The 25,792-nt window shown below is 61.6% G+C and overlaps 1 protein-coding gene across 1 annotated transcript; it reads right to left on the bottom strand.

The window, feature by feature from the left end:
• Window positions 1-2,532: 2,532 nt before the first annotated feature.
• ONECUT3 (one cut homeobox 3) lies at window positions 2,533-20,574 on the bottom strand. Its single transcript, XM_065875310.1, has 2 exons — window positions 19,395-20,574; window positions 2,533-2,825 (listed from the first exon to the last, which is right to left on the bottom strand). The coding sequence occupies exons 1-2, from the start codon at window positions 20,572-20,574 to the stop codon at window positions 2,533-2,535; spliced, it is 1,473 nt and encodes a 490-aa protein (XP_065731382.1).
• Between the last annotated feature and the right edge of the window lie 5,218 nt (window positions 20,575-25,792).

The following is a 25,792-nucleotide window of genomic DNA, read 5'->3' as shown; positions in this document are numbered from 1 at the left end:
AAAGAAATGACATACCATCGTCTGCAAAATTATAATTTAACGGTATAAAGCTTCAAGTCACGTATTCCAAAAACTAGCTAAGGATTTTTTTTTAAATCACATAAACTATACATTAAATATCTTGAGGTATTTCAGAGAAAATTGTCAAAGGCTCGAAGGAGCTGTGCTGGAGGTGTCATTCCCTGTGTGGAGAATTGTCTTTGGTATGTGACAACCAGCTGGGTGTTGGGGCAAGCGGGGCTGGGCGGGGGGGCGTCAGAAGGGAGATGGTGTGTGTGCACGTGTATGCGTGCGTGTGTGCATATGTAATAGGAGGGTGTTTGAAAGGGACGCAGGAGTCAGGGACGCTTCTGTGACCCGTGTCACTGGGGCTTGAGGGGTCCCGTCACCAGAAAGGTCCCATGTCCACTCCTAAGTGTCCAACATGGGACAAACCCAGGAGGCCCTGGCCTCTGACGCTTGGGCCTTGAATGCAGGACCAGCAAGTGACTTAACCAGCAGAGAATTCCCATCCCCCAAAAGCAGGTGCTCTCTCAAGTGGGGCCCACGTGTCCGTGGCAGGCTGAGGGAGGGGCCGTGTCCACCCAGACCCAGCTCCCAGCCCCCGGTGTTGTGGGACCAGTGTGTGCACAGGAGTGTATACGTGTGTCTGGGGGGAGGGGTTGTTGCTGAGCGGGAACGGGGACCCTTAGGATTCTGCCCCAACACCCAAAGGTTCTAGAAGCATCACTCAGATCCGGTTGCCTGAAAAGCGGGGAGAATAGCGAGTCGATAAGGACAAGAGAGCATCTCACACACGTCTTTGGTTCAAGAAAAAGGCACTCATCGACCTCACCACCCTCTCCCTCCCTCCCACTCTCTCTCTCTGTCTCTCTCTCTCAGTCTCTCTCTCTGCTCTCTCTGGTGGTGGACAGGTGGTACCTGGGGGGCAGGGCCCAAAGCAGACCCTCGCCCACACCTGGTCCCCAGGCGAGGGAATCCTAGCATCCAGCACAAGTCCTTGGGGGAAATCTTTGGTATCAGGCGTGATTTTTCCAATCACAGACATGAACATTTGAGTGAGGTAGCCTTTACCTGGGGAGGAGGAGGGGCATTTCATTGGAAATGTCTCTTGCATTCTCAAAGGGGAGGGGTGTGGCCACCTCTCTGGGCGGCGGTGGTCAGGGGGTGGGAGGCGGTTTGGTGGGGAGAGGTTCCTTCTAGCCTCCAGCTCTTGAGCTTGGGCGGGGGAGCAGGCTCTTGGGATCCAGCTGCCGGCCAGTCCTGGAGGTCACCTGGAGAGGGTGAGCAGGGGAAGCTGGGGGGAGGGGGACATGCTCATCTTCATTTCTGACCCTTCCTTCCCCTTTGTCATTTTTTGTTTTTCTTTTGGCAAAAATCAGAGCAAGCAGATTCCACCTTGTTCATCATCTTCTTTCTCTCTTTGGAGAAAAAGCAGCAGCAGTACCAGTTCACCCCTGCGCCCCTGCAGGCCCAGCGCCGCACCCCCCGAGCGCTGGGAGGTGGGGGAAGTTCCGGGGGGTCCGGAGCAGAGGGCGACGCCGCGACCCCAGCGAGCAGAGGCTCAGGTGTGCCCTGCTCTTCCGGGGCCCGTTTCTCCGTGGAATCTGGGTGTTTTCTTCTGTTTCCTGGGGTCTGTCTCTCCCCGCGCGTCATTCATCAAGGTGCCTAGCGGTAAAGTGAACTGGCAGAGGGATGTGGGGAGGGAGGCGTCTGGAATTACCCGCTTGTTTGAGCTGCCGTCCCCTCCGGTCTGGGACAGGGTGGGGAAGGGTGATCGCCGGTGGGTGCTGGGCGGTCGCCGCTGCAGGGCACCCCCCCCCCAGACGTTAAGGCAGGCAATTCTTGGCACAAGGAATCCCGGCTGCCGGGAGGGGCGGCTGGGTCTTGGCTGCGGAGGCAGTTCTGCCGGCGGACCCGGGGTGGTCTTGGTAGGGTGGGGGCAGTGTGAGGCTCCAGCTCGACGTGGGCTTTGGCGACTTTGGAGGGGTTGAGTTCTCGGGGAAGGGTCCGTGGCGGGGGTTTGGGGGGGTACCGTTGGAGAGGAAGCCTCCCTGCCTCCTTCCGTGGGGTCGGGGGGCCGGCGAAGGAGGGGTTATTCTATAAATTCCTTTTTTAAATACCCGGTTTGTTTCTAGTATGTGCTTCTTGACCCGCTTTCGGGACGACACGTGAGCCCTGGTTTTCCTCGAAGCCCCCTGGGCGTCCTGCCTTGAAAGGGAGCCCGGGAGCCCCTTTCTGTTACCCCCTCCCCTCTGGCGGGGGGGTGGAGGGCTTCCTTTGGCCTGAAGGAGATTGGGACGGAGGGAGGAGGGGGGCCCTTTTTGTGCACTTGGGCTGGGGGTGTGCTGTGTCCCTTCCCGGGGTGTGGGAACCCGGACGGCAGCCCCTCCAGGCGCCCCCTGGCGCGGGTCTCCGGGCCGGCAGGGTTGGGGCTGGGGGACGTGGGAGGGCAGCGCCCGGGCCGTGGAGGCTGGGAGGGCGCGGTGGGGCAGGGGGGAGGGGAGGGCGCGCGGGGGGGGGAGGGGCGCCTCAGGCCTTGGAGAAGGTGGCCGCGGCGCCGACGGGACCCCCGGGGGCCGCGCCTGGCTCCTCGGCCCAGCGGTTCATGCAGCGGCGCCGCGCGTTCATGAAGAAATTGCTGACGGTGTTGAGCTCCAGGCCGAGCTGCTGCGAGATGGTGACCTGCATCTCCTTCGACGGCCGCTTGTTCTCCTTAAAGATGGCGATCAGCGTGCGCCGCTGCAGGTCGGTGAACACCAGGCGCTGCTTCTTGGGCTGCAGCGCGCGCTCCTTCTGCTGCTCCTGCTCCTTCCGCTTGCAGGCTGCGGGCGAGCGGGCGGGCGAGCGGGACGCAGCGCCACCGTGCGGCCGCACGGAAGAAGACAGGCCACGCGTCCCGGAGCGGAGAGACACGAGGAAACACAGAAATACGCGGGAAACGCGAGAGATGGAGGGAGAGACGACCCGGGGACAGGGCCAAAAGAGACAGGGAGACACAGAAAGAGGCCAGGAGGCAGCGAGTAGAGACCGCCAGTAATGGAAGGAAGGGGGGGTGCAGACAGTCGTGGGCAGGAGACAGAGACAGAGGAGGCAGATGTGGAGGTGGGGAGAAACAGAAGGGGACACAGTGTGAGCACACCTCCACAGGCACGGGTCGCCACCCCTCCCATCCCTCTTCTGCATGCTTGGCCCCCTCCCCAGCCTCATATCCCCAAACCCCTCCCCACCCCCCCAAGAATCCTGACCTCAAGAGCACCACTGGTGTTGGTGGCTTTCTGCCCTCCCTTCTGCAGCCCACACCTGGGGGGTGCTGGGGGAAATGACATGGAAACTCTACATGTGAGTTATTTGGCTCAGTGTAGACCTGGGTGAAAGAAGTGGTTAATTCATAGGTCCTTGGAGATGTGTCACAAACCCCAGTAACCTCCCCCTGGAATGATGGGGCAAGAGGGTTCTCAGAAGCGGGGTGACAGCCCATGCTTCCTTCCCTGGTGTCCTCTGGCGCCTGGCCAGCTCAGGGACCCTGAACCAGGCTCACATGGGCGTCCACTGCCTGATTCTGATATCTGAGCCCCCACTCTGGCCTCCCCCCACCAGCAGACTGAGACTAAGGTTTGGCTCCCCTCAAGTCCCCAGAGGAACTTCTGGAGCTGGGAGGATCTAAGGGGGGTTGAGAGACCAACCCTCCCTCTCCCAGGGCCACCTGCACAGAGGACCGGGAAGGCGGCAGGAGGCTGCCCTGTGGTCGGTGGATGCTTGCAAAGGGGAAATGGCAACATCTCAGGGTGGTGGAGCTGGGCTGGAGCCTGTGGTCCTCCTCCTCCCTGCCCCAGCTCCAAAGCGGACCCCTCCCCTCAATGCCATGGGGGCCAGTGGGTGGAAAAGGTGAGCTTCACCAGCCAGAGCAGGCTACTTCCCCCCGGGGGCTGCTGACATCAGCACAAACTCTATCAGAGTCTCAAATCCTCATCCACGTAGCAGTCAGGGGCAGTGGGTGGTGGACACCTGCCCCATCCTGCCTCCCCGCCAACCGCTTGCCCCAGCGACTCTGTCACCCCCATAGTGGCCGGCGGCACAGGCTGTACTAGCAGATCCCTGCTGCCAGGCCTAGTGGCCTGCTGGGACCACAAGCCAAGCTGGATTTTTTTGGTTCCAGGACAGTCTGAACCTGATGACATGCCAGATCAATGTCCACACACGTCAGCAAAAATAAATGAACGTCCCCTGCACTGTGGCTCGTTTCTCGGGGACGACAGGTTCCCCTGTGTGAACTGACGCACCAAGTCCCTCCCTGGCCCCCTCTGACCTGGAACACACACGGGGCTTCTGATTGGCTGTTTCAGGTTTCATGATTAAAGAAGAGTGATGATCAGAGGTTACTGGACATTTCAGAAAAGCCTCTAATGAAGGAGAGAGAGAAAAAGTGAGAAAAATGGCAGGAGGATTGGGGGATGATGCTCTCAGAAGAAACAGACAGGTCAGGCACTGTTAGAAGTCAGATTCTTGGAGAGGTAAGAGAAAAATACTGTATCCATGAAACAGAACCATGAAAGGGGAAGACAGTGCTCTTAGAATTTAAGTATATAATAGCTGGAATAAAGTCAATGTAAGAATTGGAACATAGGGAATTCCTGGTGGTCCAGTGGTTAGGACTCAGTGCTTTCGCTGCCAAGGGCCCGGGTTCAATCCCTGGTCCGGGAACTAAGATCCTGCAGGCCATGTGACTGGGCCAAAAAATTAAAAAAAAAAAAAAAGAATTGGAACATAAAGCAAATATCTCTGGAAATACAGGTGGACACGGAGATGGAAAATGAGGGAAAGGTGATAACAAAGTTAGAGGATGAATGTGCAGGTTTGTCATCTGAGCAAGAGGCCATCCAAAGCTAGAGAAAGGGAAGCTGAATGAAAAAAAATACACTCCCTGAGGTTCATCCTCGTGAAATGTCAGGGACCCAGGATGAAAAAGAAGATAAAATGTCCCAGAGAGGAAAGCCACATGCCATTTGGAGACCTAAGAATCAGAGTGGCTTTGGGCTTCTTGAAAACTGGGAGCCAGTGGAACAATGCCTTCAAAATTCTGAGGGAAAACTGTATTCAGCTAGAATTGTGTGACCGGCCAAACATAAGCATGAAGGTGGACTAAAGATATAGTCAGACATTCAAGGTCTCCAGAAGTTGAATTCTGTATACCCTTTTCTCAGAAAGCTACTAGAGGGTGTGTTCCATCAAAATGAGGAAGTAAATCAAAAAAGGAAGGTGCGGGAATCAGGAAATGTGATTCAACCTAGAGGAAAGGGAAAAGCGGTCCCCCAAATGAAGACGGGAGAGCCTGAAAGACAGCAGGACAAAGGCACCAAGGGCACGGAGGGCAGTCCCATTCAGGTCAGAGCAGAAGAACCAAGGGAAATGGAAATGTCCTAACATGCGTTGGTTTCGAACTTTGATGGAGGATGCGGGAAGAGTTTGTGATTGGCAACAATTAACTCCTGGAAAAACAAACAGCCGTGCAAGAAAGGAAAAGCAATCCTGGTACTGTATGAGGCAAAACCTAGGAGATGAACAGTGTACCGGGCAGCCTTTTGTATACAAAACAGGGGAGTGAGAACATTTGTTCGTACTTTATCTGCTTAAAGAAATGTTCGAAGGAAGCACAAGCAACTGCCTTGACCTCCCATCTCCTTGGAACCTGGCAAGCCTGTGAGGCTCACGAGAGGAGGCCACGTCCCCCACTCTTTCAAGGGAAAGCTGGGTCTCAGGCAGCAAGGCCAGGGAAGAGTCAAAACTCAGCCAGGCCTTTACGTTCCAAAAGAGGCCTTTCTTGCCCTCCTGTTGCGATCGTCAATTCATTCATTCACTCATGCATTCATTCATTCATTCTCTCAGCAATTTTCTCATGAGTTCACTATGCATTTACACTAGGGACAGATATACAAATGCTCCTTTGTATCAATGCTCTAGCTTGCAAGAGCTTTGCATGTGCAGGGCCTTATAATTCCATAGGGCAGGAAGTTTCCTTCTTACTTACTCAGAGAAGGTAAGCCCCTCGCCCAAGTTCGCCCAGCAAGTCCTGGCAGGGGCAAGACAGCAGCCAGAGTTGACTGGCAGAGGGGAGGGAGGTAAGATGGGGGTCGCCTCTTTGCCCCCGGCCTCCCCCTTCTCCAACCCAGAGCCTAATGGGGGCGCCAGAGGCAGAGGCTGGGGGAGGGGCCGGGCGAAGCAGAGCGGTGAAAAAACTTCGCGTTTTGTCGATCGCAGCAAAAAGAGGCTCCGCTCGCCCCCCTTCCCAGCGTTCAATCTAATTACAGCTCCTCACAGCCTGGATCGATCCGGGCTCCAGTCGGAGCTGTTTACCTCGAGCAGCTTTTGTCACTGCTTCCCTCCCCCACAGACCCCGGCGGTGCCGGCCTGGAGGCCCCCTGCCCCTGGCGGGGGTGTGAGTGCCAGCCCGGGAGGTGCCCCAAAGCCCCCCAGCAGCGGGTCCTATCGCTGCCCTGCCCCTCATCAGTATCCCTCCCAGCACCCAGCATCACCCGGGCCAGCCCTAAAAACCACTGCACCCCTGGAGGCAGCCCCAGAAGGAGGAGAGGCCTGGGTATGGGCCCCTTTCACAGAAGTGAAAACCAAGGCTGCCAGAGGACCGGCCAGGGAGCAGGGCTGGGGAAGAGGAGCCCGGGGAGCAGCCTGGGATGTACTCATGGCACCAGCCAGCAGCCTCACACTGCGGTACCACTGCTGCGGCCACCTCTTCCACGATGATCTCCAGTGGGGACCGCCACTGTGGTGTACCTGCATCGCCTCCTCCACCTGCATCACTTCTCCCTCCATCACCTCCTCCACCACCCCCACCTCCTCCACCTCCATCACCTCGTCTCCACCATCATCGGTGTCCATCTACCACCATCCCTTCCCGCATCTGCATCAGTTCCACCACCAGCCCCTCCTCCTCCACCATTACCACCACCTGTACCACCACCACCTCTCTCCGCGGCCGAACTCCATCATCAACACCACCTCTGCTCTCATCACCTCCTCCACTTGCACCTCCACCACCATCACCTCCATTTTATCACCTCCACCACCGTCTCCTCCAAAATCCTCACCGACACCATCAAACCCCATCCTAGAGTCCACCTTGTATGTGCCCAGCACAGGGGGACTCAGCCCAGGTTCCCCCACCAGGACCACCCAGCCTGTGGTGGGGAGACAGGGAGTGGCCTCAGACACAGGCCCTCACCACCAACCACGGCTGCCATGACAGCCAGCAGAGGAGGAGCCAGCAGGGCTGGCCTGTGGGATTGGTGTGGTGGGGTGGCCTTCATACATGCTCTGGGACCCTGGGTGGGTCAGTTCCCTTGCAGGGCCTGCCTCAGTCTCCTCAGTTGCAAAATGGGACGTTCTGCCTCCTTCAAACATTTTTCAGGGCACATCAGCTGCCCAAGCCCTCCCCATCGCACTCGGCCCCTGGCCCCCCACTGCCTCTCTGTTCTCACCTCCTCCTGCTGCCCCTCACTCAGCTCGCTCCTCCATGGCCACCCCGGTCACATCCCCCGGGCACAGTCCAACCTCAGGGCCTTTGCACTGGCTGCCACCTCTGCCTGCATCGCCCTTTTTTATTTATTAATATTTATTTATTTATTTGGCTGCGACAGCTCTTAGTTGTGGCACGTGGGATCTAGTTCCCTGACCAGGGATCGAACCTGGACCCCATGCATTGCAAGCACAGAGTCTTAGCCACTGCACCACCAGGGAAGTCACTGCCTGCGTTGCTCTTCCCACGTTTCTTCATTGTTCCCTTGCCTCCTTCCATTCTTCGCTCAAATCTCTTCTCTGTGAGGCCCACCCTGACCCCCCCCCCAATTTAATACTGCAACTCTCTCCCTCCTCTGCTTTTTTCTTTCTTTTTTCCACACCATTCTCCCACTCTATCCAGGGGTGCCACAGAGTGAGGGTTTTGCACCCAACTTTCTCTCCTGTCCACCCTCCATGACTCCAGGGACTGAGAATCTGATACTTGGAGCTGCTGATTCCAAGATACTCTGATCTTCAAGATGGCGGGGAAGGTGATGGAGATAGAAATGATTCAGGTGGAGGAGGGGATGCAGGTACACCACGGTGGCGGGTACACCCCATCCTGTTTCCCTCATTGCTATCAGTCTTTTTGGAGTCCAGGGATGAGGAGGGTCTGGGGCTGGCTCCTGGGGGGGTCCCAGAAGCCCTGGAGGAGATCAAAGGAGATACAGAAGAGACCTTATTCCCAAATCAGCTGCCTCACAGGGAGCCCAGCAGGCGCTAACGGCAGGCTTTTCCGCTGGTCTGGCCCACGGTTCCGGTTCTGGCAGTGACTGACAGGGGAGCTGACCCCGCCCCAGCGCTGGCTGGGACTCCAGGTAGGAGGGTGGGCCCTGTTGGTCCACGTTTCAGGTGGCGGCAACAGGAGGTGAGTTGGCGGGACTCTCAAGTTCCCTTTCATTTCAGACCTTCGGAGACTTGCTCCCATGGCACCTCTGTCCCTCCTGCCTTTCTACAAAGTTGCTCGCGTCCAGGGGCCCAAGAGGGCAGTCAGACCCGTCCCCACCGTGGATTACTGCGTGGTGACGGCCTCTGAGTCTCAGGTTCCTCAAGTGGAAAATTGTCTTAATCATGATCTCTGCCTTGTCAGGCTCTGAGAAAGGGTTTAGCCAGAAAAGTCTTGAATACGATGATGGGGCTGGGATGAGGCTCCCAGCTCCCATATGGGGGTCCCGGGGAGGAGCTAGGCTCTGGGCCCCACTTGCAGGGCAGCCGTGAAGTTTCTCCCCCTCTCAGGGCAGGCCTCAAGCCTCAGCACCTTCCCTAGAATCTTCCTGGAGGGGGGAGGGATGGAGAAAATGAGGTCTGGAGTAGGGAGTTGGGCTGCCTCAGCCAAAGAACTCCTAGACATCCCTCAAGGCCCAGCCCCAGTTGCCCTTGCCCCAGGAAACTCTTCCCCTCACCCTCAGCAGAGCCCCAATTCTCTCCCCTAGGAGCCTTCTGGTGCCCAGCACAGAGTGGATCCATGGGAGGCTACCAGCTGGCTGTGTTGTCCAATGCCTGACACCCCTGTGTGGGTGATAGGGGACTCAGCCCAGACTGGAAGACCCTGCGCAGGGAGACCCGGCTGGTCACTGCCCTGGAGGGTCCGGTAAAGCAGGGGGACCCCAGGGAGGGCCCTCAGCAGGGAGCACCCTGTCTCCAGTCAGCCAGGGAGAAGCTGGGGCTGTGCAGCAGGAGGGGGAGGGGGGTGTCCCTGGATTCAGTCGCCCCTCAGTGGATGGAAAGGATCAGGTCCGCAGTGGAGGGAGCTAGGGTTGCACCTGTTCACCCCCATCATCACCTTTCAAACACCCGTCTCTTCCCCCGCTCCGTCTCCCCCTCCCCTCTGGCATCCTGCACCTTCCTCCTCTCCTCCTCCAGAGGCCCACTGTGGTCTGGGTGGGTGACATGGGGGGCTGAGTGCCCCTGCTGTGCCTGTCCTGGGCCATCCCTGGCCCCAGCCGGCTGCGCACGCGGGAGTCTGCCTGTCCCCCATCAGTTGGGTGTGCCCGCGTGGGGCTGCGCGGGGCCTGGCCGGGTGGAAGGCGGTGTGTGCCGTGTGGCTTTGCTGTATTGGGAGGGGTAGCCACGCAGAGCAGACCGTACGCGTGTGAGGAACGGGGAAAACTGGGAGGGTAGCCAGAGCCTTCGGTGCGACAGGCAGACAGGTGGGCAGCGGGTGGGGACCTGGGGGGCAGTGGGGGCAGAGGCTCAGAGGATGTGGCAGGTCAGTGGGCAGCGGGGGAAGACCCGGAGGCCAGCAGGCCTCAGCGTGACGTTGGCTTGCAGCTGGCCTCGGGGGTTGGGGACACAGTGTGGATGTCAGACAAAGGATGCAGTGTGAAGAGTCGAGGGCTGAAGGTGACTTGCTGGGTGTGACAGCCAGTGTGCGCGGTGCTAAGCCTACAGGATGTAGGACGGGCCATCGAGACCCCCGGGGTGGCTCCTGTCTGTCTTCTGGCCTTGAGCCTGCTAGCTGCCCCACTGCCCTGCCCTTCCCCATCAGCGGGGACGCTGGGCCTGGGCTCCGGCGGCCGAGTGGCCCTGAGCCCACAGTCTGTGGACACGGTTTTCCTGGTTTATAAAGCGGGCCCAGCGACCCCTGGTCCTGATGTCCCCGTCTGTCCGTGGGGTTGGGCGTCCCAAGCAAAGCTGGCTCCAAATGTGGGCCGGGGCGGACCCTGCAGCTGCTCACTCCTCCCCCTCCCCCCTCCACTCACACAGTTATCAGCACCTCCTGTGTGCACTGTGTGCAAGGCCCCACGGAGCCTCGATGTGGTGTGAAAACACCGTCACCCGAATCATCGCACAGATACAGGGAAACCGATGACTGGCTGTTCCCAGACGGGCCGCCAGCAGCTTGGGATGGAGGTGGGCACGGTTGGGCTCTCTGGGGGGGAAGACATGAGCCCGGCTAGGGCGGAACAGATCTGGAAGAAGCCAGGTGGCATCAGGAGGGTGGCTCCCCCCACTGTGAAAGCCTGGGTCTGACAGGGGAGGACAGCAGCCAGACGTTGGCCCCAGAAGTGCTCATCCCTCTGTGTCACCCTCTGTGCAGTGTCAAAGCCACCACGGAGCCACTCCTGCCTGGCCCCAGGGCCCCAGCCCTGTGTGCCTGTACCACCCCCTTCGCAGGATCTGTCTACCTGGGCACGGGGTGGTGGTGTGGGAGCGGGAGCCAGAGCCACTGTCCCGTTCCCTCCCCTCCGGCCACCTCCTGCGCTCAGCCCAGCTTCTCGGGGCAGACAATTCAATACGGAGCCAGGTCCCCGGCTGGGATGATGACCGGTTTCCTTGGCGACACGTCCCACCCCGGCCACCAGCTGCTCAGCCCCAGATGTGGGCCACACTGATGCCACCACCCTAGTGGCTTGTCCCCACTGGGCTGAGCTGCCCTGAGCATCCCCCGCTGGCCTCCCCTGGCCAGGGACAGTGAGTGACTTGCCCAAGGTCACACAGTGAGTCACTCGGAGGGGAGCCTGGAGCATATACATGCCTCGGACCTGCTTTATCCACACCCTGCACTCCTCAGGGCACCGGGAAGAGGCTCCCATGGGTGGGGGGGAGGGGAGTCATCTCCAGGGAGACGATGCTGAGCCAGGCCCCTGCCCTCAGATGTGGACCCCCTGGAAGCCTCAGTAGCCCCTCCTCTGTCTCCGATGCCTCTCCACTCTCTGCCCCTCCACCCCTCCCCTGCCCGCCAGGTCCACACCTCCCCCTCCCCCAGCCTCTGAACGCACCTTGGCTGTCACCCAGCCTCCCTCCCCACCCCACTGCTTCCCCTGATGGGATTTTAATGGCCGCATTTTCAAATTAGTTCTGAGCCTTTCAAAGACTTATCAGGGAAATGAGCGTTTCCACTGGGTTCTGGGCTGCCCCTCCCGGGTGGGGGGGGGCTCCATCTGGTGGTTGCAACGCCTGGGGATGGGGGGACGGGGGTGTCCAGGGGCAGCTCTCACGCCTTGAGACCCGCCCCCCCATTCAGGCACTGGGGGCAAACCTCATCAGCGGGTGCACACAGAGCTTTTATTTTTAAAAAAATTGTTAAGAGTCACAGCGGCTGACAGCTGGAAATGGATTTGAAAAAGATGACAGGAAAGGAACCTTTGGTGATAAGAAAAAGCATAGAGAAGCCAAAGCAGAAAAGGCCGGGGGGTGGGGGGGGGCGGGGAGGACCCAGCATTTCAGTGACTGGGAAACTAAGCCACAGATAAACTCACAGGCAAAACTGTCGTGCTCACTGCAGCCCTGGGGGCGACAACAAACCACCTGGAACTGTCCTAAATGTCCATTGGGCAGGGACGTGGTTGAAGACAGAAGGAAAGGGCCAAAGAGAATACTATGTAGCAGGCAAAAATGCCGTCGAGGCTCTCTCTTTCCTGATGTGGATGTGCCGGCTGTCGGTGAAGCAAAAGCACAGCAGAGCCGGTGTTTTTTAAAAAGAGGAAAAGGAAAAGGAAAATACCTGCATTATGGCTGCCGGATTAAGTGTAACCTCTCTTTAGGAGGAGCGATACGAACTGCGGTTTACAGAAAGGGGACCTGCTCCACTTAAATTTGGAACTTGGCGAATGTGTCCGCTGTGTGAAAAAAAAATAATACAGCATTTTTTAAAGAACAGGGTGGGTAGACAGGAGGGAGGTGGAGGAAGCAAGCAGGGACTTTGCCGTTGCTCCAACGCGCGCAGGAGGCTTTTCTTTACGTGCTTCGTTCTCAGCCGAGCTGGGGATTCTAGTCTCCATTTGGGGAAACGGAGGTGCACAGGGGAAGCGCCTTGTCCACAGTCCCGGGCCTGACCGCTGCCGCGCGCATCCCTCCCCAAGCGCCCCGGCCCCCGCGCTGTGCTGTCTGCATTCCAGGAGCTGTGACCCGACGTTCCGAGCGCACAGCCAAGCGCGTCAAGTCCGCCGCCGCCCTGGGTTGGGCCAGAGGGAGGCAAACCCAGAGGTGGCTCCCCACGGGTGGGATATGACTTCCCCCGGGGTAGGATGCGGGCACTTGTTGAGGGCGCGCCGGTGACCCTGAGGCTCGGAGGCCGCGGGTGTGCAGGGCAAGGGGCCGGGTCCTTACACTGGGCTGCGTGCGCCCACGTCCCTCCAGGCTGTGGAGGGCGGATGCACGCTAGATCCTTTTGGGTTTGTGAGATCCCACGTCCGCTGAAGACAGACGTGCGGAACGTGGCGGCCCCGGCTGCACTCCGCGGCTTTGCCGGCACTGCGGGGCGGCGTTGGCCTGGTGGTGGAAACTGAAGCACCGACATCTTCCCTAGTGGGCGCGGATGCGCTAGGGTGCGTAGAAAAGCATGAACCCTGCTGTTTCCGCACCAGGTCCCCCATCACCTACCTCCATCACCGCGGGCGGACGTGACCCTCTCCCAACCCCAGCTCTAGGGAGTGGGGTCCGGACAGCAGCTGCCCGGAAGTGGATGGGTAGGAGAGGTGGCCCAGCGGCTCTGCTGGGGGCCCGTGAAAAATTCCCAGGCGCCAGCGAAGGTGTGGGGGGGGGGGGAGGGAAGTGGGTTCTTCCCTGCTCCCCCAGTACCGGGATGTGCCAGACCCCGACCGGAGGGCGGTGGGGGTCCTGGGCCGGAGTCTGCGCGCGCTTGCCGTAGTGTGGATGTGGGCGTCTACACTTGTGTCCCGTGAGGATCTACACTTATATCCCCCGTTCCTTTGCATCTCCGCTTGCGTTCCCCGCGTGCATCTACACTGTGTCGCTGGCACTGGCACGTCTACACTCCCGTCCCCTCTCTCCAGAGGCCCGCGCCGGTCATGGGCACCTCTCCTTGTCCGTTTCCATCTGCTGCCAATTTGTGGCTTTATGCGTGTGACTCTTTAGGTCTAAGCCCCCAGCCTACCCCACATCTGTCCATAGGGCAAGACACCAGCAGCAGGAGAGTCCCCCCTTTTCCTAGCCCCACCACGTCCACACCTACTTGGCAGAGGGGAAACTGAGGCCGCAGGTGTCCCTGGACTGCCCAAGGTCAGGTGGGTCTCCCAGGCTGCCCCTGGCTCCCGGTCAGCCTCTTCCCTCCCCCACGAGCACAGCCTTCCTTATTGATCAAGGGCCATATTTAATTAAACACTTGATTCAAACCAGCCTGAGCTCCCCTGGTTCAGCTGATCTCGCTGCTACGTACAAAGACTCCAGCCGCAGGGGTCCAGCCTCCATCCTTACAGCAGCTCTGGCTTCCCACCTCCCAGCCTTTGTCCTCGGTGGTTCCACCTGCATTGACGCAGGACAGAAAGTTAGGGCCGTGGCAGGAAGTTTCCTCTACTTCTGGGCTCTTGGGAGCCACGAGGCACGGTACTAAGCAGAAGAATGATGAGCTCTGACTTACTGTAAGAAGCCCCCTCCAGCTTTGGAGTGAGGACATCAGGGGAGGGAGTGGAGCCTGGAGACCAGCAAGGAGGAGGCAGCGGCCAGAGGCGGGTTGCTCAGACTAGAGTGGTGATGGTTGATAGGGAGGGAGTTTAGGGAGAATGGCTGGGTCTTGGTTAGTCCTAGGATTTTCAGGTAAGGGGACTTCAGAATAAAGGAGCCAAAGCCCAGCTCCAGCCCCTCACCCGGGAGATTCCTCTGTGTGCTTCTCTGTGACGCGGGAACGACCATCCTTGTCTCTCAGGCTGGAAGGTACTATCGGGACTGGGGTCCAAGGAGGGCTGGACCTCCAGTTCAGGGCCCAGGTTCCCCCTGAGGGCTGGCAGCCAGGAGGGAGCAGTTCACCAGGAAAAGCAGAAGTGGGTGGCTCTGAGTGCAGCAGCAGGACCCATTCCCAGGGTCTCTTGTGGTCCCTGGGGGGACTCATATGGGTCCGTGATCCTGTCCAACTCTGAGTCGGAAGGAAAAGCGCAGGCCTGCCCTCCCGGCCCAAGGGTCACCCAAACGGTTTGTAAAATGGACCTTGACATGACCTTGAGAGCCTCCCTCCTGTCCCTGGCCTCAGTCCACTGAGCTCCCCTCCCAGCCTTTGCCTCTGCTGGGCCACCTGCCCGGAATGTCCCCCCATCTCTGAGGGAGGTGGGAGCCGGAGCATCTCAAGCCCCATTTACTAAAGGCTCTGAGTCACCCTGAGTGTGCAGCACTGGCAAGCACTTTCCTTTCAGCCTTGGCTTGCTGGTCTGCAAAATGGACTCGACATCCAAACTGGCTTAAAAGGTCCCTCCTTTCTGGTAGGTGAACCGAGGGCGAGGGGGAGGGCTTCCGGGCATCTCAGCCCGCCCCCTCCCCATCTGACAGCCTACCCCTCTCCTCTCCCTCCCCCTCTGCATGGAAATGGAAGCCAGAATCAGTGAACCTGGGCAGGGTGCTGGTGCTGCCCCACTTGGGTCTTGTGGTCTAGAAGGAGGGACTGGTTTGGGGGACCCAAGGCATCACGCACAGCCCCTCATGGCCCTGGCACACACAGCCCCGGACAGTATCCCCCCACTCCCTGCTTCCCTGAGGAGGCCTGCAGTGTCCCCTCCAGGTCCCAGACCCCTTCTGGCTCCCCTTCCCACTCTCTGTGGGTCCCACAAAGCACAGGCTGCCAGGGGTGACCCAGGTCCTCCCTAAAGACAAGGAGATGTGGGTGTGAGTGGGTGCTTAAGCAATGTGACCTCGGGGTACAGGGTCTGTGAATACATCCTGAGGGGTTCTGGCAGGGGCGGGGGTGGGGTTGATAAGAAAAACCTCAACCAATACCTAGGAGGTGGTATCTGATTCTGTCCATTTCTCAGATGAGGAAACTGAGACTCAGAGCCTCACCCAAGATCCATCAGTGACTGAGCCCGGGTGAGGCCAGGTCTCCAAATTCTCTGCTGGGGTGGCTTTCTGGAGGGGTCTGCAAGAGGTGTGGACCCTTGTGGGTGGATCAAGGTCAGGTTTTACTGAAGGTACACTGGTCTTTGCAGGGGTGGGGGAATGGGGGGAGGGGAGAGGGGGTCGAGAGTGCTTGCGGGGGGGGGGGGGATGGATAGTGTCCCTCCAAGTGGGACTCTGGAATTGGACCTTGTGGGCTGAGTCTCGTCTTCTCTTCCCGTTCAACACCTGTCCCGGATGGTGGCTGCAGAATGGGGGCAGGGGTGGGGGAAAAGCCTGTCCTAGCCTGGCGGGGGGGCAGCTGGTGTGCCTTTCCCCTTTCCATCACCATTCCTTCCAGACTCCAGGTCCCTGGCCACCACACTGCAAAGCCACCACCAACCCTGACATCTGCCCTCACCGTGCCCACCCCCTGTCACCTCCGGAAATGGCTCCCTCTCTGCCTCAGTTTCCCCCACGGCCGGTCTCCCGCAGCCTTCAGGGATTCTGGGTCTGGGGCTCATCGGCAGGCGAGAAGGAGGAGGAGAGGGCCCTTCTTTCAATCGCCACCATCTGCTATTTTATATATCTTTTCCGATCAGTTACAAAAACTACTTTTCCTCCGGAGTTGCAATTTAAACAATATTTGAAGACGGCCGAAGTTATCGACCCGGCGACGGTGATGAATTAGAGACGGTAATTCGAATTCATCGACCGCCCCGCCCCCGCGGAGTCCGCCAGCCCCTCCCCCAGCCCCTCTCCCGTAATTACTGTCTGAGACAGAGTCGGGGAGGGCTCCGAAGAGGCGGCGGCTCCGAAGCTGTGGGAATCTGAGGATCCTGGGGTGGAGTAGGGCTAGACACCCCCCCACACCATGGCAGTGGGGTTGGGGGGATGCAGGATGGGCCATCCCCAGAATGTCAGACCCAGAGCCTGGCTCCCCCGATGCACACACATTGTACAGGGGGGTAAACTGAGTCACAAAGAACAGGCAGGCCTGGGGGCAACGGAGTGGGAGACCCTCAGGTCTACCTGGCCAGATTTCTTGGGTGCTTCAGAGAAACAAAGAAACTGCTCTTCCCTCCTCAGCCCCAGAGTCGGGAAGGAGAGAGGCGGGGGAGCTGGGAGGTGACAGGATCCAGACTAGTGGAACCCAGCAGACGGGCAGCCGCTGGGACCTCTCAACTCCCCTTTCCAGTCTCTCCTTTTCTGTCTCTTTGACTTTCTCTCTTCTTTTTTTTGCCACTCTCTGTCCTTCCTTACCTATCTCTCTTTCTCTCTGTCTCTGCGTGTGTCTTTCACCCTCCTGGTCCAGCGCAAGGACGGGACGACCTGACGGGAAGTCCGGAACAGCTCGGCCAAGAGGGGAGGCCGGAGGCGGGCCAGCGCGAGGGGGTGGGACTGGGGCGCGGAGCTGCAGGGTCCCGGTAAGGTGAGCGGCTTTCGCTGGGCCCGGGGTGCGGCGGGGAGGAGGGAGGGCGGCGGTGAGTACTCCCTGCCGGGGTTGGACTGTGCGGGTCTGGGCGCCGGGAGGTGCTTTGGGATGTCGCTTGCGGGTCGGCGCGTTGCGGAGGGATGTGCCCCGCCTCCGCCACCAACCGCTGCGATTTGCCGCCACTTAACCGCTTTTCATTCGCGCAGCGACCGGAACTAAAGGCCTCTCGGCCGGTCGGTGCCTAATTACCCCGGCCCGGCCACCTCTGACATCCTAAGGCCAGCCCCGCGCTGTGGACGCGCTAGAGGTGTGGCGGGGGCCCAGGGCCGGGCGCGCGGACCAGGCGGACGGGGGTGGGGTGGGGTGGGTGGGTCACGCGTAGGCAGCGGCCTGGAGGAGCCGGGGACAGGCCGGGTGTCGCGGCTCAATGTCGCCTGGACCTGAGCATGTACCAGGTCCTGAGACGGCCACTATTCTGACTCCCACTTCAAAAGGGGAAACCGAGGCTCAGAGAGGTGAGGCGTCTGACTGCCGCCGCAGAAGCCAGGGAGGCCCGGCTGGGATGCAAACGCAGCCTCAGTTTCCCCTGCCCTCCCGGCACTTACACCGACTCTGGGAGCTGGTGCCCTGCTGGCTGGCACTGATCCCTCACAGCAGGCACCCGCCACAGGGACTTCTCACATGAGGCTTGTCATTCTAAGATGCCCTGGCCAATCGGGTGGCCCCGAAGTGTGCCACTTAAATACCACAAAGAGGTCCAGTTAGTTAAATGGCAGTGACGGGGGGAAAAAAACGGAAAGTGGTGTGTCCTTTGGGTACACACATGTCAGACACGATGTCCCCAAAATACATGCGCCGGGGAGGAGGCCGAAGGTGGCCAGTGTACAGTAAGTCAAACCTCACAAGTGACCCCATCCGCTGGGGGCTGCTTAGTACCTACGGCGTCAGGGCCATGCCCTTAGTACCTACGGCGTCTGCTCCCTGATCACCTGCATCACACACGGCAGGCTGTGGCTGTGTGTTGGTGTGACTGAGTGTCCCCCGTGAGCACACCTGTGTCATTGCATGTGTCATGAGGAGTGGGTACTGCCCTTACACACGAGACCGTCCAGGTTCCTGATGCCATTTCTAACATTTCACGGCCACCTTTCCACGCACTTGGTTACCTGCCACATCAAAGGAGGATTTAGTCCCCAATGTGGAGAATCTAGGAAGCCTATCCGGGGCTCAGGCAGTCACCTTGTTCTGCAGAAGGGGCAACTGAGGCCCGTGTGTGGGTGCAAGTCCCCCAGGTTGTCCAGGACGTCTAGGGGGAGGGGAGCAACGAACACCGACCCCTCTCCATCCCCCAACGGCACCCCCTCTTCCCCAGCCCCCCTGCCCAGCCCTTCACAGCCAAGTCCCTCCCTGCCTCCCCGCTTACGGGGTGCCTGGTTTGAGCCCCAGCCCACTCCACCCAGCCCCACTCGCCCCTGTGCGCAGAGAAGCAATCGATCAGGCGCCCGGGGCCGCTATTGTCCCCGCTGCTGGGGCGGCTGCAGCCCTCCCCAGAGTGGCCAGGAAAAGACTCCCCCCCAACCCAAGCCAGGCCACCGTGGTGAGAGTGGGGGCTCTCCTGCACCCCACCACGCACACCCAGGAGAAGGGGTCCTGGCCGCCGGCTCTCTGGGGGCAGGTGTGGACCCAGCTGTTGTCAGCTGGGAGGGAGGAGGGAGCGAGGGGGGGATGAGCATCAGTGTGAGTGAGACACGGAGACAGAGGCAGAGAGAGGTAGAGAGGGAGCGGGACAGAGAGAAGGAGAAAGAATGAGACCAGGAGGAAAACGGAGACAGAGCAAAAAAAATAGATCCCAGTTCGCCCGACAGAGAGAGAAGTAGAAGCGAGAGAAACACAAAACGGAAAAGAGAGGCCAGTGGGGTGCGCGCACCCTAGCCAGGAGCAAACGCGTGGGGCGGGCGGCCGGCTGGGGTGTAAAGGCCTCCGCGCCGCGCGGGCCGAGAGTCCCCCGGGCTGCCCTCCCCCGCCCGTTCTCGGGTGACCTTTGCCAGCGGCCGGAGAGGGGGAGGGGGCTATCGATCGCAGAGGCCCAGCTACAAAGAAGCGCGCGCTGGGGCCGGGGGCTGAGCGCGGGCCCGGCCCTGGCTGCTAAGGTTCTGGCACCCGGTGCACGGTCCCGGCGCTCTGCCCCGGGGCTGGAGGCGCAGCGAGGGGTCGTTTGGGAGGGGGGGAGTGGCACCCCGAGCTGAAAGCGGCGGCGCGTCTTGGGCACCCACCCCCTAAAACACACACGCACACATCACACACACAATGAGCCACCCTGCTGGCAGCTTGGGGATCCTCCAGCAGTCTAAAAAGGGTCCAGGGACCCCCTCCCAGTTCCCGGAGGGGCTGGGCGGGAGTCTACGGGAGGGACGGCGGCACAATCCTTTTCCCCCTTTTGCTGACGGAACTGACGGGCAGGGGCGCAGATCGCGCTCTAGCCTCCTGCAAGGGGGTCCTGAGGGGGTGGCGGGGCGCAAGGCCGCCGACTGGGGAGGGAGCCGGGGCTCTCCGCTGCCGCACTGCTTGGTGCTGGGGAGCCCCGAGCCGGACCCCTAGGGTCGGGCGGTACGCGCCGCGCTCCTACCTGCGAGGCGCAGCGCCGACATGCGCTGGAACTCGGGCTCCTGCAGCCACTTCCACATCCTGCGGAAGGTCTCGCGGCCCGACTTGAGCTTGCTCCAGGGCTTGGGGTTGCGCAGCAGGTCGGAGAGCGTGCCCTGCGAGCGGCACAGGATGCGCTGCGCGAAGATGGCCTGCGGGATGCTGTAGCGCTTCAGCTCCGCCGTGATGCGCTGCGCCACCTCCTTGGTGTTGATCTCCTCGGCCGCCGCGCCCGCCCCGGGGCCGCCGCCTCCCGCGGCCGGGCCGCTGCCGCCGGAGTGAGGCCCGTGCGCTCCTGCCGCCGCCAGCCCGCCCAGCGGCGCCAGCAGCCCCCCGGTGCTCCCGGCGCCCGAACTGCTGCCGCCGCCGCCGCCGCCTCCGGGCAGCCCGCGGGCCAGCGCGTCCTCCGCGCGACCCAGCAGCGCGGCGTGAGGCTCGAAGGCGGCGGGCGGCAGCAGCTTGTCCCCCGCCAGGTGGCCCGGCGCGCCATAGGCTGCCAGCGGCGGCGGCGGCGGCGGCGGCGGCGGGGGCTGAGGGGCGCCGTGCAGCGCGGGCGGCAGTGCGTTGGGCAGCGGCGAGAGAGGCGACCCCATGGCGGGCAGCTCCTTGCCGTAGGGCCCGTAGAGGTGGCCCACGGAGGCGAGCGCCGCGCGCTCGTCGCGCATGAGGGTGAAGCTGCCGCTCACGCTGGCTGCCAGGCGCTGCGGCGGGGGCGGCGGGGGCGGCGCGGCCGCCGGGTGCGGGTGCGAGTGGGGGTGGCCGCCGTGCGCCCCGGCTACGGCCGCGGCCGCCGCGTGCTGGTGGAACTTGTCAGCCACGGCCGCGAGCGGGGGCAGGTGCTGCAGGGGCGTGAGCGTTGTGTAGGTGCCGCCCAGGCCGGGGGCCTCGCAGGCCATGCCCATGGCCGGGTGCAGCGGGCCCGCCAGCTCCCCACGGAAGTCGGCGCCGCCGCCCGCGCCGCTCGAGCCGCCCGCGCCCCCGGCGGCGCCGCCGCCGCCGTCCAGCAGGCTCGCCATGCCGGCCACCAGGCCGGGGCGCCCGGGCGCCACCAGGCCGCGGTGCGGCGCCGCCGCCGAGCGCGCGTGGCTCGGGCTCAGCAGCTCTCCCGCCTGCGCATGGGCCACGCCGTGCAGGCCCCCCAGGCTCTCCAGGCTCAGCTCCATGCTCGGCCGCCGCGCGCGGGCCCCTCGCCGGCTCGGCCGCCCGCCCGCCGCGCGCGCTCCTTGGCGCCGGCCCGGCGCGCTCAAGGCCGACGCATGGCCCCCGCCCGCTCCCCGGTGGCTGCGCGCGAGGCTGCCCGGCTGAGCGGCGCACGGCCCGGCCCGGCTGCGAGCGCGGCCACCAGGATGTGGCGGGGGAGCGGCCGCCGGCTCCCGGGCCCGGGTCTGACGTCAGTGCCCCCGCCCACCGGCTCCCCTCGCCGCCACCTCCCGCCGCCTTGCTCTCCGCCCGCCCCGGCCCCTTTCAGCGCCAGGCAGGCCAGAGTGGGCCAGACTCCGGGCTTCTGGGGTCCCCTGCCTCTGTCTCCGCCGTGCCCCCTGGGGACTGGTCGTATCCGGGGACAATGGGCGGGGGTCGAGGACAGACTCTGACGAGGTGAGACTGGGGACCTTGTCTTTGGGTCTCTGATTCCCTGTCTCTCCCGAGGGTCGTGAAGGTTACTTTCCTACCTGGCACCCATGAGTCCATCTTTAGGGAGTGCGCAGGAGCGTGGCTGAGTGGAGGTCTGTGATCGTGCTCCCCCCGACCCACACAGACCCCCCAGGAGGTGGTCCCTCTGCTCACTCACCTTCCTCTATCTCAGCACAGGTAGGGAGTCACAGCCCCCCACAAAGGTCTCTCTGGAGCGAGGTCCTCAGGCTGGGTCACGGCCTGTGCCTCCCAAGTGTCTGGATCTGCCCCCATGTGTGGGCACCTGGGCCTCAGTTTCCCCAGCTGTATAATGGAGCGCCTGGCTTCAGGGGTGCCCAAGGCACCTCCCACTTCCAGGTCCTTCTAGTTTCCTTCATCTCCAGCATGGGAGCAGCTTGTGGGTGACTCTTGAAGAACCCCTCTCCCCCTCCAGAGCAGGCAGGCTGAAGACACATCCTCCCAGCTTCCCACAAAGCCCCGGTCCAGCTCCATGCTCTCCCTGGGGTTTCTCCTATTTTTTTTTTTTTTTTGCAGTACGCGGGCCTCTCACTGTTGTGGCCTCTCCCGTTGCAGAGCACAGGCTCCGGACGCGCAGGCTCAGCAGCCATGGCTCACGGGCCCAGCCGCTCCGTGGCATGTGGGATCTTCCCGGACCGGGGCACGAACCCGCGCCCCCTGCATCGGCAGGCGGACTCTCAACCACTGCGCCACCAGGGAAGCCCCGCTTTTAGGGGGGGAGCGAGGGTGCTCCTTTTCCTCACCATGTGGAGACAGGTGAGGCCCAGGGATCTCTGGGAACTGGGATAAATGAGGGGGCCTCCCACACTCAGAGAGACCCCCCCCCAAGGTGATCCCTCTATTGGAATAAGATGCAGATCAGGGAGGGGAGTCTGGAGTGGCCAAGCCAGACCCCAAAGGGTGTTCCCATTTGAAGGCCAGAGTGTGGGCTGAGGAGGGACTCCCCAAACTGGCCCCACCCCTTCTTCCTTCCCCATACATCTGCCCCAGGGGGAAACCTTTGCCTTTTCCAGAATGGGGAGGGGAAGGGTAGAGCTAGTAAGCCCTCTGCTAGGGTACCCCGGGAACCCCCACCTCGAGGGGAGGATCAGGGCTCTAATCTGCGGGCGGAGGGAGGGGAAGACCCTATCAGCGAGCTAGCCCCCCCCACCCCGCCGCAGACCATTGGGGCAGCCCCTCCCTCACCACCTTCAACAGGATTCCCGCCCCTGTAGACGCGGCTACACATTGGAGGTTTGATTCTCTGAACGGCCACTGGGCTTGGACCCTGTGCCAGGGCCCTTTCTGTGTCTGTTTCCCCTTCTCTGACGGGGAGGAGGGTCCCGTCCTGCCTGCCCCAGCTGAAAGCCTGGGGCACATCTGTGTTTTCCGTCATAGCGGGAGAGGGAGGTGAGGGTCTCTGAGTGTGAGGGAGTTGGGGAACCAGGATGACCTGACCCCCAGCTTTGGAGAATCAGACAGTAGAATGGCCTGGGGTGGGATAGGGCTAAAAGGGACCCCTCTTAGTGCCTTGTGCTCAGGACTCAGCATTTAGTGGCTGCCTACTCTTTACCAGGCACACACACTCTTCACCAAGCCCCAAGGGGAAGTTGCATGGCTGCTTTGCTTCTGCCTCAGGTCCAAGGTAGACTGTGGCAGTGATTGTTCTGGCATTCTTCCCAAGGGCCAACACTGCCCCCAGGTCCAGGTCCATGACGTTTTCAATTCAGGACTTATACATAATTTCAGGTTATATATCAGTACACCCATATTCCAGGTAGGAAAACAGAGGTGGCAGAGATGGGCAGGTCTGGACAAGTGAATATCCCCCTCCCCATGCAGATTCCAAGTCTGGGAGGTTGGGTTCTGGCTGTGCGGGGCTCCAGCCCCCCCGCCCCCCCATCTCACTCGCCAACAATCACAGATAATTAAAAATAATCGTGGGATCTAAAAATCAATCAGCCTTCATAAAATGATCGTATCCCAGGCCCAACAAGCACAGATCAGGCGGGTGCGGGGGGGTCTCTATGGGTGGGAAAGCTAAGGTGGAAGGAAGTGCCCCCAAAGTCAACCAAGGGGCGCTATGTGGGGGTCAGGGCCATGCAGCCTTTTACCTCCATCTTTATATAAATATTTCCTCCAGCTTGATTATCACTTTCACTTTTATAACAAGCATGTGTGCCTTTTCTAACGCGGAAAGCGTCCATCTTGAAAGAGGGAGACCAGCAGCTTTGAGATGAAGGAGCCCCCTCCCCTCTGCTGCCTCAGGACACCCTGAGCACCTCCACTCGGCAGGGGATGCCTGGCGGGGGAACCAGGCTCATCCAGGTGCATGCAGCCCTGCACCCCTTTTAGGCTGGACATTCAGACACCCACAGGGACAGGGATCCCGCTCCCGCAGAGGCTATGGTCCCCCTGGGAGATTGAGCAAAAATTTGCCACCCTCCAGAGAGTGAGTGGAGAGCCCCCCTGGAGCTCCAGAACCGGCTTCCCCCACCAGTGGCCTTTAGTAATTAGTAAAATAGAATTGAGCTGACCACGGACGGGCCGGCGGCTCAGGCCCTGATCGATCTTGGGTCATTAGGCAAATTGCGGCAGGGGGAAGGGTGGGCTGGATGGGGGCAGGGCGACCCGCATCCTCGCCCCTGCCCCGACCTTGGCCACGTGGCGGACGCTCTCTGGCCTCAGTATCCTGTCCAGGAAAGTTGGAGTTTGACGCTTGGAGCCCGCGTCTGTGCCTGGGGGTGCCTCGGCCCACGCTGGGCTGCCTCTGTCAATGCCCACCCTCTCTGTGCACAGCCGGGCCTGGGAGAAGCCGGGAAGTGCAACCCCGCATCCCCCTAACCCGGGGGCTCGCAGCGTCCAGCGAGCGGCAGGGAGGCTTGGCTGGAGCTCGGGCCTCCTCCCCGCTCCAGGGGGCCCAGCCATCTCCTCCGGTTCAACACCCCCAATCCGCCACAACTCAAATCAGTACCGTCCACCTCCTCTCTTCTTGGACAGGCAACATTCCTTGTTGTTTTGACTCCAGCTCGCAGCCAAAAATTTGGGGGGGGGACGGTGTTATACTCAAAATTTTCCCTTTCCGGGCCTCCGCTAGGCCCCTGCACGGTTCTCTGCTGATTCTGTGATTCGATTTGTCGCCCACGGAAATGAAACTCACCAGCCGCTGCGCACCTTCCTTTTTGTTTAGAGCGAGGTTTTAATAAATAGTGACGATTAATGTCCCCCTTCCAGTCCCGCCCAGCTCGAGATCCGTGTCAGCCCCAGGTACAGTCCCCCAAACCTGCAGACGCCCCAACTCCTGGCCGGCTCGCACTTGGCTGGGCCCACGTGCTCCTCCAGACTCCTGCGCCTTCGTTCGGGCGGGGTCGGAGGACTTTATTTAGATTGGGGGCGTGGGGGGAGGGCGCTAGACTTTTCCTGCCCGGCCGGGGGTCCCGGCCCGGCTGCGCTCGCGGCGCCCGAAGGTTCCAGTCTCGGACGTTGGGTGTGCGGACATCCCAGCACCGAACCTGGGGCGCCACGACATTGGGGTTTCGCAGCTGGCGGGCAGAACGTCCGAGCTTCCTGCCCGCGGTCGCGGGGCGCCGGGTCGCGCTGGCCCGCGGGGTGGATGCTCCCGCAGGCGTGTCGGCGACAGCTGCGCCCGATCGATCCCCGCGCCCGCCCTGGCTCCGTTGCCCGCGCCACGCCGCGCGGCTCCATCGAATCCTCATCGCTCCCGGGCCGAGCCGCCCGCCGCGCTCTCTGCAAACACCAAGCTTGTTTGCGCCGGGGCACCCGAACCGGGAGCCCGCGGCCGGCGGGGGGTTCCCTGGGGCCCCGCGTCCTCGTCCCTCTCCCCCAGCAGCTCGGCCTCCGCGGGCCCGGGAGTTCCAGGCACAGATAGCGGAGAGAATTCCACCCCCACCACTACGATTCCGGGTGGGTGGTCGCGGCCAGGACCGGGCTGGAGCGCGGGGCGCCCGGGTTGCGGAGCTTGGGCCCACACCTCCTGCCAGGTCTGGAAAGTGACCCGCAGGGGCGAGGGGACCCCAGGGCTCTGGATATCTGCTCGCTCACCTCCCGCCCTCTCCACCTGCTTTCGCTCCCTCTGCGCGCCGGGGATCGCGTGCAGGTCCCGGAGCTGGGTTGGGGGCCTGGAGCCTAGGACGCCGACCTTGTAAATACGGAGAGGCCGAGTTGGAGGCGCAGACAGAAGGGGCTGGGGACACGAAGACGCCCCCCTCAGGCCCGAACCCCTGGTCTCTCGGCTCCTTCGCGATCACAACCCGTCGTCCCCCCCCCCCCCCCCACCCGCCGCCTGCTAAGTGAGGAAACTTCGACCTTGTTCCGCGGTGTGCAGTCGGGGAAATTGAGGCCAGGCCAGGCAGGGCGCGGGCTGCGGCCTCCCGGAGGATGGGAGAGGGGGGCGCCCCACTACCCAGCTCCGCTGACCTCGCGGCCCGGGCATCGCAGGCCGCTGACTTCCCCGGCGCTACGAAACCCGTTTCTGGCGCCCGCTCCGGAGAGGCCGGGCCATCCCCGCGGCCAAGCTCCGGGCCCGACAGTGAAGCGAGTCCCCCCACCCCTGGGCGGTCCTGAGCGTCCTCTGCCCTTCCCGGAAGGGACGCTCCTTTGACAAGTAAAGATGTATATATTAATCCACTACGCTTTCTCCCTTGCAGAAAGGCGGCCCGCGGATCCTGGAGCTGGGGGTGGGACGGGGCGCTGTGGATGGGTTCGGGGAGGCCCCAGGCCGGGTGATCCCGG

The sequence above is a fragment of the Phocoena phocoena genome, chromosome 3, assembly GCF_963924675.1.
Source record: "Phocoena phocoena chromosome 3, mPhoPho1.1, whole genome shotgun sequence".
NCBI classification, from domain to species: Eukaryota; Metazoa; Chordata; class Mammalia; order Artiodactyla; family Phocoenidae; genus Phocoena; species Phocoena phocoena.
The sequence above is the reverse complement of the archived record's forward strand: the minus strand, read 5'-3'. Positions and strand labels throughout refer to the sequence as shown.

Coding starts and splice junctions, on each gene's coding strand:
- ONECUT3 (XM_065875310.1), bottom strand. CDS start 20,574: ATGGAGCTGAGCCTGGAGAGCCTGGGGGGCCTGCACGGCGTGGCCCAT. Junction 2,826..19,394: donor GTCGGCGCTGCGCCTCGCAG/GTAGGAGCGCGG, acceptor GCTCGCCCGCAG/CCTGCAAGCGGAAGGAGCAG.